This window comes from Bactrocera tryoni, chromosome 3 (genome assembly GCF_016617805.1).
Source record: "Bactrocera tryoni isolate S06 chromosome 3, CSIRO_BtryS06_freeze2, whole genome shotgun sequence".
In the NCBI taxonomy this organism is placed as follows: domain Eukaryota; kingdom Metazoa; phylum Arthropoda; class Insecta; order Diptera; family Tephritidae; genus Bactrocera; species Bactrocera tryoni.
The window spans coordinates 4,252,468-4,265,093 of record NC_052501.1 but is presented as its reverse complement, the minus strand read 5'-3'; the positions used below and the strand labels follow the sequence as shown (position 1 = coordinate 4,265,093).

Here is a 12,626-nt window from a genome sequence, read left to right as displayed (position 1 = left end):
CGGCGCATAAAAATCACGCGTTGTTGCGGTGTTTGTTGTGATTGCATGCGTTGAGGCGCTAAAATGCGTCGCAGTGTGGCAGTAATTACCGGCGGAAAGTACACAAAAACACATACACACCGGTACATGTGCTGATCATCGCTTGTCTTTATGGTTGCATGCAACTGCCAGCGGCTACGTGGTACTCACTGTGCGAGGAGGCTGCATAAATTTCGGCAAAAATGCTGAACTGCGCGGAAGCGTTTCGGTTGAACGAACTACTTGCATCAGAAGTGGCAAGTTGGCAATTTATCTTCTCGCTGCGCGGTACACTTGCCACATGAACGAGGTGTCTCATATTTCATCTAAATTTGCAACAGATTTGCTATTTCTTGTCTGCTTCATCATCGTGCAACACAAAGTGGCATGTTTATATTGGTAACACCTGTTTCGTTTGCAACTGCTGTGGCAGGAAGCACCGCGTGAAAATTCACACCTCATTGAATCGCCATTAAATTCGTGCCACACTCGCAAATTTATTCATCACTCATGCGTATGCAACGGATGCGCCTCATGCATCTCACCACAATAGATAGCGTATTAATGCCACGCATGCGCAATGCAATCGGAAGCAGAGAATTCACGAAGGAGGGTCGCTAGGAAGCAGGAAGGACGATCGCTCAGCCTTTCGCCGCTCCACAACCTCGTAAACTGCCGAGTCGAAGGTATTGTCAAACAATGCCACACATTGTGGTACATGCACGTTGCAGCGATGATTTATGATGCGGTTGCGGTGTGGCATATGTGTTTATGGTGACACTCTGTCTGTAAGAGGGGAGAAGGTCCTATGCAGGACATAGCAAACAAATAGAAAGGGAAAGGCAGTTCCAAATACCACGCACACAGGCACATTGCAAAAACAAAAAGTGTTTGTGTTGCCACAAAAGTGCTTGAGTTTGCCATTTGGTGGGGTTACACACAAGCAAACACACCGTTCCTTTGACAGTTAATTGTTTTCGCTCTTTTTGTGGTTGTTTTGATTGCTTTGCTATTGCGTTAATCTATTCTTGTCATTGTTGTTGTAGATTTGGTGTGATGACAATTTGATTATGTTGCCAGCGCATTTATTTAACTTCCATGTTGTTATTATTGTTGTCTGATTGCCTTTGCCACAGTGTAATATTTATGCCACTTGAGTGAGGTTAGAAGAGACAAACTAACATAACAACAACAATAATTACATATATACCCACCGCAAGCGCAGCACATTAGGATTCACAAATGTTTGCCAATGAAGTCGGACAGCATAAGTTATGCCACTTCAACAACAACAACAACAATGCATAGCAGATATTTCATGGAAAGGGAAGAGTCGCAGGAAAACAATGAACTCACAAATGCGTTAATAAAGTTGCAACAAGCTCACATATTGTCCGTGTGTCGATAAGTGTTTTGTTTTTGTTTTTTTTTGTTGTGTAATATATTTAGTCAATACATTTTGGTTGACATTTTGAATCTCATAAGACGATGAATGAGTGTAACATTCGGATATTTGTCACAGGAGTCTCGCGAATGACCAGAACACCCAGAGTGTTTGCGTACACGCTCTGTTCAGCTAGCTACTTTATAACTGCAGAGTAATTATATACGGCATGCAGTCTTTTATCCCTTATTAAGCGTTGAGATGATTAAGTTGTTAGAGTGTTTTAGTTCCAAAAATATCATAGAAACAAAGCAATCTAAAGGGAAATGTTTTTGTTTTAAGAAGGAATGCGAATGATGGAGGCCTAGTTTTGTATTGAAGGAAAGATCCTGAACAGTTCATATACCAACTGATCAATTTTTTCCCGTCTTAAGAAATATAACAAAATATATTATATGTAGTACAAATAGAATTTATCGCCTTCAAAATAGGCTCCTTTGTCCATTCAAATGTGAGCCAACGATTAATAGAATTTTTCATACACATCTTATAAGCTCCGCCTGGAATGGTCTTCAGTACCTTCAGCCACTTTTGGATTTTTCGGTTTTAGCTCATTTTTGGAGCGCCATTCGCTAGATTGTTGGCTGCTTTCAACGTCGTGCTCATAAACCCACGTGGCGTCCCCAATAATGATGCGTTGGATGACTGTAGGGCTCTCAGTTACGTTTTCCAAAATTCCTAATGATATCTCCACACGACATTGTTTTTGCAAAAGATGCTGGCATTTTGATACAAATCTAGCATTGATAGGCCTCAATAAACAAAAAATTAACCAAAATGATTGAGTTAATCCATAAAATATATTGAATCCTCTGCTTTGAGCCATGAATAAACTCCCCAAAACAGTCCTGCAACAAAGTGCTTAAATCAGATAATTGAGACGCTATTGGCCACCAAGATCGTGTGATATTACACCATTAGTCTTTCTCTTGTAGAAATATGAAAGGTCTAAAGTTGGACGAACAATCCCGCTTCGATTCAGGCCTTGGAGATCAACATCACGCGAGTTATTCGCCAGTTACCAGTCGAAATGCTCAAGTGAGTCATCGAAAATTAGACTCGAAGGACATAACAGCGGCCAACATTTGAAGTTTCTGTGTTTTTTCTTTAAAAAGTAGGAAACCTTTATCTTTAGTTGCGTTTCAAATGGGCGACACACAGGAAGTTAAATTTACTTATAGCAAAAGATCTTAGAACTAATTATATATAGGTATGTAAAAAAGGTTTTAAACAAAGCTTTGACTTTAATTTTATGCAGCAATGCAAAGTTTGGAACTTAAATGTGATTTGTTGGTTTCATAGACAATAATGTTTGAAGAATAGTTGGCAACAAAGGCTCAATTTAGAATAGCTTATCGTGTGATAAGGTTATGTGTTCATCAGATGAACAAAGCAAACCTCACATGTGATGATAATTGATCACGGCAGCACATGCATGGCCTTAATGAATCTCCTCACTAAAATCATACTGCAGATGTTGAAGCTGTAGAGGCCGTTAAATTAATAAATTGTGTAAAAAGACGAGCCGAGAAGCATCCAGAAACTACGCAATCTCAGATTTTGCTAATGTTCCTGCAACAAGATCTTTCTGGTATCTTATAACAACTGCGAGAGAGAACAAACCTCGTGAAGACGATTCAGCGTCAACGGTTGAAGAATTTTCCTACGAATCAAAGAGCTTGGGGACGTATCTCGCAAGTTCACAAGCATGCTAAGAGGAAAATAACTTTGATTATGATTCACTTATGATTCATTAAACGACGATAATGTCATTGAATGAATAGGGAGGCTTCTGATTTTCACAACGAAAGAAAATTTGAGGCGTTGTGCCAGAAGAGAGCAGTAGAGTAGAGCAGTGGAAATAGAAAACAGGCGTTAGAAAAAAACGGCGTAGAAATTTGGGAGTATAAAATTTAGATGAGAAATAATGGCACCCTACCTAAATAAGAAGTATTCCATACAATTTTTGGATCAGTCAGTTTGTATGGCAGCTATATCCTACAGTGGTTCGCTATCGACGGTTCAGACGAATAGGCAGCTTCTTTGGGGGAAAAGGAAAGGAAAGGCGAATTTTCCAAAAAGAAATCTTAAAAACTAAGTGACTAGTTTGCGTATATAAAGATATATAGACGGATAGGGCTCAATCTACTCAGCTCGTTATGCTGATCAACTTACTTGTGACTTAATGTGTAAAATTTTTAATTATGTTATCCGGATCTTATATAGTGCGAAGTTGAAATAAATAAAGTAAAATATTAATTATTTCTTACTAGCAAAGAAACTTGCAGCATATTTTTTATAAATCTTAGCAACAATGACCTCATTTCAACATATTTGTACCCCGCAATCCACAATTTTATTGGGTGTTTAGCAAAGACACAAACCTATTGATTCCACACTCAATTTGTGGAATACATTTAGAAGTTTTTTGCTTCGTACTGTGTTTTACTGTACGGATTTAAAAATCTGAAAGCAATCATTGCAAAATTTTCTCCACAGATGTCGCAATGCGGTATGCGAGCATATAATACATTTTATTTAAATTCAAAATTTATAGTTCTGGTTGTTCAAACGAGTTTTACAACAAATTCGATTTTATATGGACAAAGGCTTACATATATGTATGTATATATATATATATATACACATAGAATTGATGTGCTGTATTTGGTAAAATTTATTATAGATTAGATAGATTGTTCTCGTTGGTGGAAAGTCGATGACCGCTTATTGTTTACTTTAAAATTTCTAAAGGTATCCAGTTCTAGAGATATTGCTTTTCTGATGAGTATACAAACTGATTTTATAATAACAACTAGTAACAACCGTTAGTCTTTCAAATTGTTCTTTTATTAAATTATTTAGCAAACTTGTCTTTTCTGTCATACAAAGCTAATTGGAAGCTCGAGCAAGCACCACAGTATAAATAATTTATTTAATGTTAACTTTAAGTACACTTATTCTCTACACCAAAAAATTCATAAATATGTTCCTACAATACATTACATAACTCTAAAATATTTTACGCACAATCATCCGTTTCATTTGCCTCGCAGTCTTCGTGCAGTTTGCTCAGGCGCTTGATGACCTCATCCAGCTCATACTGTGAACTATAGACGCCCGCGGCGACTTCCATTGCGATCTGCGACTCGCGGCGCGCCACTTGCGCGTTCGTGACACGTCGTCCGGTGCGGAAGTAGTTCTCAATTTCCAATAGTGTACGGCCCTTCGTCTCAGGCACGAAGAAAATGATGAATACAAATCCGAGCAGTGAAATGAGACCGAAGCCAGCAAAACTATTCGGTGTACCGATCAGCGCCTCCACGCTGGGGTACAACTTCACAACTGAGAACGAGAATGTGAGTCCCACGAACAGCGTGAAACCGTTGGCGCTGCCACGCACACGCTGTGGAAACACTTCGGAGATCATCAAGAATGGCAGTGTCAGCAGTCCCAAAGTGGAGAATATAATGTGCAGCACAATGCAAATGATTGGCAGCAGTGGCAAGTATTGGCCGATGACAGGCCACCAGCCGTTAGCCGCCAACAGAAACATGGCGACTGTCATGCCGGTCGCTGAGAGCATCCCTGCTGGTCGACGACCCCAACGCTCGAAAATCGTGCCCATGAAGAAGGTGGTGGTGATGCGTGCCACACCGACGAAGATGGCTACGAGCATAGGATCGGCGGTGACACCGGCGCTGGTGGCGATTTGTGCAGCGAATACAATTACAATAACAATGCCCGAGAACTGTTGGAAGAAGAAGAAACCCATCATCATGATGAGTGGTTTATGTACTTCAGGTGAGCGTATGGCCTGCAAGAGTGATTCGCTCTCGGCAGCTTCGCGGCTCTGGTCGGAATTCTTTTTAATCATTGCCAATTCCTTCTCGAACTCGTCATAGGTAGTTTTGTCTAAAGATCACAAGAAAATCTGTTATCCACAGCAACGAATTACTTGAGTTTAGTCTTCACAACTTACCGTTCTCAGAGAGCCCACGGAAATATTTCAGCGATTTACGCGCCTTCTCCACAAGACCTTTTTGCATCAACCAGCTGGGCGATTCCGGCATTGGTAAAACACAGCAAAAGGCAATGCATTGATAAATCGCGGAGATGAGGCAGATCATTTGAAATTGGTCCTGCAATAGAAATCGTAATCAGTCTATAAATAACTGAAGCGTTCTAAAAGTTGAGTAAGCTAAGAACTTACGCGTATCAGAAAGCCCAGCACATACATCAGCAATATGCCCGTGGCTATGGCAATGGACGAGCCTAAAATCAGACGACCACGCATGAGCGGTAAACTGATTTCCGCCGCGTAAGAGCCAATAGGCGACAGCGCTGCGCCCATCATAAGACCTATTTGAACGAAAGCAAAATTGAGTTAGTAAGTCTTTTTGGCAATAAGTAATGAAGCAACTTTTTCTTACCTGACACAAAGCGGCCAATTAACATTTGAATAAAGAGAGCATCTCTGGAAGTTTGGTAGGGTGCCGTCGCTAACAAAGCCGAACCGATTACACCAACTACATTGGTAAGCAGCATTGTCTTCTTGCGGCCAAAGTGATCCATCAGATAACCAACAATCAAACCGCCAAATGGACAGGCCATACTATTGATGGATGCTGCAAGAAGAAGAGCAAACCTTAAGTGCTTTTACTATTTTCCTCATTTAAAATACTAAATGAACTAGAAAGTATCTGAGATCTTAAGAGAGCTAAACTTCATAAATTTTAATTGTGATTTAATTTTAAGTGTGAGATAATATAAAAACACTTTCTCCAAAAATCCCATGCTATCTTGACAGCGTGCTTGTCATATGTCACTTAAGCGGCGACTATATTATTAAGCTAATTGTGGGAGCAAACTAAATTACATGCTTCTGCGAGCATATTACTACTAATATGTACGTTTTAAGATTGTCTCTGCTTACCAAACCAACTGCTTTCCTCCGTGCTGAGTTGATAAATGTCATCTTTACTTGTTAATTGACCCAATGAAACGGAAGGTAATGCTACCGACATGCCAGACGCCACCACACAGGTGTTACCAAGCAACACCATCAGTTCCTGTATTTGAAGTATAAAGTAATTTTCAGTGTGAAATTTGCAAATTTAATGAATGATGTATAGTTACCTGTCGTCGCACCGCTTTCTTGCGCTCGCCCAGCGGTTTCGTCGGCTTCTTTTTCAGCGCTTTTGTGATGAGTGGTGAGAGCGCAAGCGTGCTGCCCTCGATCTTCGCTAATTCAGAATTCATTTTCTATGTTTTGTTCTGCTTACAATACTACTAATACTATCAATATTTTGGCTTCAATAAATTATATGTGATTAGTATAGTCTTTCTCCAGATGTTTAGAGTGTTTGCTGCAAAAATGAAAAGATAAATCTTATAAAATCTTAACTTGTCGGCAAATATGCCGCTATTTCAATTGTAGACGATAATTCTTAATTGAATCAATTTAACGGGCGAAAGTTTAAATTTTATTGAATGCAAATTGAGTAAATTTGTAGGCGTCTAAGATTATCACAAAAAACCTTAATTGAGTACCTAAGCGATTTAAGATTTATCCAGAAACTTTGTGGACTTGGAAAGAAACCTGAAGAATCTGTCTTCGGAGAAATTCGAACATATATAAACGAACAAGAGAAGACGAATCATTGTGCACCACATCGGCTCAAACCAGCGCCTTTTTGACCGGCCAAAACGTCGAATTGATGGGTCATCCGCCGTACAGCCCTGACTTGGCACCCAATGACTTCTTTTTATTCCCACACATCAAGAAAATAATGCCTGGTCAACGATTTTCGTCGCCAGAAGATGCTGTTGAAGCATTCAAAAACCATGTTTTGGAGGTGTCACAATCGGAGTGGAAAAAGTGCTTCGAAAATTGGTTTGAGCGCATGCAAAAGTGTATAAATCTTGATGGAGAATATTTTGAAAAACAATAAAACCATTTTCGTTGATAAATTTTCCTATTTTCATTATTAGGCCAGAAATATATATAGCAGCTATCTGGATAATATGACAGGTTACAATTGTCTCGCATCCAACTGTTGGAAATGAGTATATGTATGTTCTTCGTAATGCTTTTATTTAATGCTCTATGTTCAGTACCTTAGAACTTTGGTTTCAATCAATAATGCGATCTCCATGTAGTCTTTCGATAAAGATTTTAAAAATTTTGTCGTTGAACTCACGTTGTCTACTTGACCACAAGCAGTTTGGTATGGATCGCAACATTTGTCACTATTGAACCGCATAGCTTTGTTAAAGACCCTGCGAGAGTACTGTCGTAGGTTCTTTAGTTCCTCATTCATCCAAGGTTTGTCGCCGTTTCAAATGCAACGTGTGCATTTTTCTAAGGTTATGTCTATATCTCGGGTACTAAGACCTAGTTCGGCTACAAATGTGTTCCAATTATTTTTTTGACTACCTAAAGACTACACTATTCAAAACTTAATCGATTGAATTAGCGATAATCTTGAACGTGGTACTTAATGAATTTCTGGCTTATACAATTTTATTAGGTATGTATTATGTACTTATATGACATACAAGTATACAGAAATATATAGTAGGTATGTAGAATAATAATCAGCTATAAAAAGTGTTGGAAATTCCCCGTTATGCGCCACACTTGTATCCTATATCGAGACCCCTATGTCAAGCTTCTTGATATGACGTTCTAATATTACTGCGTCACTAATGTTTGCTTTGATTTCAAAAATAACAAAAATGCATTTGTTTCTAATATGTATAAAGTAGCTTTATAGAAATTAATAAATAATTACAAAAAACTTAACCTCCCGTAAATCTCATAAAATTCATGAACAATTTCTTATCTCTTCATTTAGTGCGTGTTTATTTTCACACGTTTTGAAGAATTCTAATCGACTTCACGCTCAGGTCGTGTGAGTTCAAAGTAATTTTTCATTTCAATAATCTCTGTCTGCGCGATTTGGAGTGTTCTTTCGGGTGACGTATGTTTTTAAAATTAACAGTTTTGGTGTGATCCTTGTGTCATTAAGCATCGAAGTCATCACTTTGGGAAGCACTTTCTTTCAAGTGGCTTTGGAAATACATATACCATTGTATTGAGTACACTTAAGACCAAGGCAACTTCTGTTAAAAAATATATTGTCTTTCAGCATTTAATTAATAGGTACAGCAAAAACAATTGCAAGAAATGCATAGTTTTTACCTGTCAAATCAAGGTTGACCAGTCTCGTGCATTTCCTTTCATTATTATAATTAAAGAATGACGCAAATAATAATAAAAATCTTATAATTATAATTTGCATTCCATATTTCAAGTGGCAGATAATGTCAAGATTAAATTTGAATGACATAAAGTAAGTAGATATCGAAACAACCAGAAAAAGGGTAGTTAAAAACAAATAATTATGAAGGTAAAATTGAAAACGAAATCAAATTTACTGATAACTTTTCGACATACACAAGTGGTTGAGCAGACGAGAATCCCGCTAATATTGTAGATAGTGACAACTTGAATTCAAGAAACCAAACAGAATCGAGCGTAGGGAAGGAGTTTTTACTATAGGTGTTCTGAAAAATTGGCGATCGATATAAATATTCTATATGTGTATAAAAGTTATCTCAAAATTAATATAAATTTGAAATTCAAGTCTCAAAATTAACGCAAGTTTGAAACTTGCCGCCATTTATGTAGTAAAGTATTGACAACCCTAAACCAGAACAAATCTACAGCGGACAGTTCATAGCAGATTTAGTAAAAATACAAAATTATACAATAGAACAACGTGTCTTCGTTAATGAACAAATTTTCAAAAATATTTAACGCTTGGTGGCCCTATTTCGATAATTGCATGGAAACTATGGTCGAAATAGTGTTTCAACTTCGCCAACTATGAAGTTTAAGTGAAATGGCGGCAAATTTAAATACCTCGTATACATACATTGTGACTAAAAAGTATCCGGAATTTGTAAATAAAACGCCAAATATTTAATAATTCATCAATATTTATTTTATCGCCTTCAAAGTAACCCCCACCAGTTGTAATATACTTATAAAACCGCTTCCGGTTATCGAAACACTTTTCGTAAGAGGTTGCTTTTTTGTCCCAATGTATGTTCATATAAGATTTGTTTAAATTGTAATTGTTTAAATCGTAAACAACGCTGTTGGCATTATTTATTTATGTGAATGAAAATAATTGCACTTCAGACATAAGGTTGACACTTGAAAGCCAATGAAAGCTGGTTGCATCTGATAACATTTCAATTTCAATTGTCATTCTTCATAGCAACACAATATATATTATTGTAAATTATCTGTAAATTGTAATGCTTAGTAATTATAAATACATATACATATATATTCTATGTGTGCCCATATACTACATGCACTACTTAAGGGTAGTTCCAGTAGCGGAAAAGTACTCAAGTAAATACGCACTCTATTGTCAAGGTCAGCCGGGAAATTATTATTATATATAATTATGAAAGTTAAGAGATTTTGAGGGCTAAACCTAGATGTGAAAGCTGAAATAACATAGAATGATAGGAAAAATTTACTTGAGAAATCAGATTTTGGCAAATATTTTTAATATCTATCATCTAGATATGTTCTGAACCAAGTTTTCCTAAGTACTAAAATTATGCCTTCAACAAATTTCTTAAGCAAGTAGAATATTTTTAAAACAAAATTCAAACCAAAATGGTCTCGTGTTCTTGTCACTTGAACTCAACAGTGTATATAAGGTTTACCACAAGTATAAAATATAAATTATAAATGGTCAATGTGACGACTTGAGTCGATTGGGTCTATATATATGCAGTGGCGGATTCAGAAGGGGGATATGTGGGAATTTTCAACTAATTCACTCAGCGAGATTCTTCAGAAAGAATCGATCGATCTGGCAAAGGCATCAAATATTGTAGATACGCTGCTTGTAACGTTCCAAAATCGGAGTCAAAACCTAAGGAACATTTTCGATCCTTTTTTTCAGACACGAAAAAACTGAAAGTTGATGACGAAAAGCCAAGAATCTGCGGCCCACAAACATAACTTGAAAATTTCTGCGTGAGAACTTGCGAATAATACTATAGGGTCTCAGTGTACATTCCTCTGTTGGATACATGGCGAAGATGAAGTGAAGACGCGAAATATTGGATGGATTTCAACTGACTGCTTCTAGAAAAAGTATGAGCCTTGAAAACCAAAGAAATGGAAAATCTTATTGACTGCTTGATAGATAGATTCAAAGGCCTTTTGGATACTGACAACGTTGTGCGTCGTTTGAAGCTCAAAGGTGTACTCGATCAGTGACAATGCCATTGGGAAAATAATCAAAAGTCAAAAAGACAACTAGTTGCCGACAACTGAATTAAAAAACATTCTTTTTCAACACTTCGTCGCATAAAAACGTAGCTGAAGACGAGCATGCTTCAAGATCGATTGATCGGCCTGTCGTTGCTGCACTCGCATCATGACTTTGAAGTCGCTGCAAAAGAAGTTCTCGATAGATTCTCAAAACTTAACACACATCGTATTGATTTGTGAAATTTTTCTATTCAATACGCGAACTGACTTCAGTATTATAAAATGCAATAAAGTATGTCACCCGCACGTCTCCGATTTATAATATAGTTTTTTTTTCAAGTTAATAGGTTTTGATATTAGAAGGTGTCGATTTGAAATTTGTATACCATGATATTAAACTGTATAACGACTACTATATCTGGATCCGCCTTTAGTATATGGGAACTAGTTCCTCAGGTTTTAGATATCGCTAGTTTTTCCGCAAAAATCTGACTATTTGTTCCGAACCGCCAAAATGGCATAAAGCTGTCATAGTACCAACTGAAAGATCCAAATCAAGTTGTTGTAACATTTATCTTGTTTTATCATCAATTTGGAACAAAGACTTGAAAAGCAAGCAAATAAATCATTTTGGTCACACTGTCGTGAGCCATCAATCAAAAAAATATCGAAAAATTAAATTAATAAATGATTACATAAAAATTTGTTAATTTTTCGAAATTTTTTTGATACCAAATTATTTCCTATTGGGTATTCTACATAATTGGTTTGTGCAGAAATGGTGAAATTCATAGCTTAAGCTGCAGAGTGTGGAATATTGGAGTGTACATTTTTGGGTATTTCAATTAAATGCGATAAAAACATCAAAACCGAACAGATAAATGTGACGACAGATGTTAATTATGTATATACATACATATACAGACAGCATACATACACATATACATATATAAATATAAAAAAATATTTTGCAAATGTCGAAATAAGTGTGTGCCGTTTTATTACCTGTTTAGGACTTTTTTTGGTTGTCGTGTCAAATCCGCCGGAGTCAATTAATCTTAGTCCACGCTGTGGTCAAGTGGCGTCTTGCTTTGGTTTCACTTAAAGGCACATGATATATTTTGATTTTAGAAAAGAGTCTTTTAGTTGCCTTTTTGGTACTTTGAATTGGTCGTCGATATTGTATAACAGACCAAGCTTAACACTTCCATTCGTTGAGAAATTTATGCGTATATTTCAAATCATTTCAAAACTGTATTAATATTTTATATAAGTTTTTTGTATTTTCAATTTCATAACACCGTATCTAAGCAATTCCACAAAATTTCCGGCTGTTTTTAGCAAAACTTGACGAGGTAGTTGCTTCTGATTAATAACACTTGATAAAGTATGAAAGCTTCTGCACAATTCTTCACGCCTCTGAGAGAACGTGTTTCGTCGGCGCGTCCGAACTCGCTGATACCAGCTGTGGTTCTGAGTGAGTGATTCTCATTTAGCAGCGAAGAAAGGCTAGCTTCGACCGGTTGTTGTTCTATCAGCCAATACTTGATACTAATCGGTGAGCTGTTGTGTGATTTAGCGTTCTCTAATCAATATGGAAGTAGCGAGACGCAATAACTGTAACTAAACGGCACGCGCAGTGCCCGTGTGGCCAACTGACTCGCACTACCAAATTTAGCCGAAGCGTTTCGCTGTTGTTTTGGTTTGCGCTTAAAATTTATCGCAGTCGACACATGTATTTACACGCTGTGTCCAACTGACCCAATGCGATGCTTTTGCTTGTCACCAACTCCGCCATTATCTCAGTGGCGTTGTGACGTCATGGTACAGATAATTACCGGCTGACGGATTGAC

At 37.3% G+C, this 12,626-nt stretch overlaps 1 protein-coding gene across 1 annotated transcript; it reads right to left on the bottom strand.

Moving 5' to 3' along the window:
• Positions 1 to 4,290: 4,290 nt before the first annotated feature.
• Positions 4,291 to 12,412, bottom strand: LOC120772615 (facilitated trehalose transporter Tret1-2 homolog). The gene is made up of 7 exons (XM_040101329.1): positions 11,778 to 12,412; positions 6,602 to 6,831; positions 6,399 to 6,534; positions 5,896 to 6,090; positions 5,676 to 5,824; positions 5,445 to 5,604; positions 4,291 to 5,377 (listed from the first exon to the last, which is right to left on the bottom strand). Exons 2-7 carry the CDS (start codon positions 6,722 to 6,724, stop codon positions 4,485 to 4,487), a joined length of 1,656 nt encoding a protein of 551 aa, XP_039957263.1. The 5' UTR covers positions 6,725 to 6,831; positions 11,778 to 12,412; the 3' UTR covers positions 4,291 to 4,484.
• Positions 12,413 to 12,626: the final 214 nt, after the last annotated feature.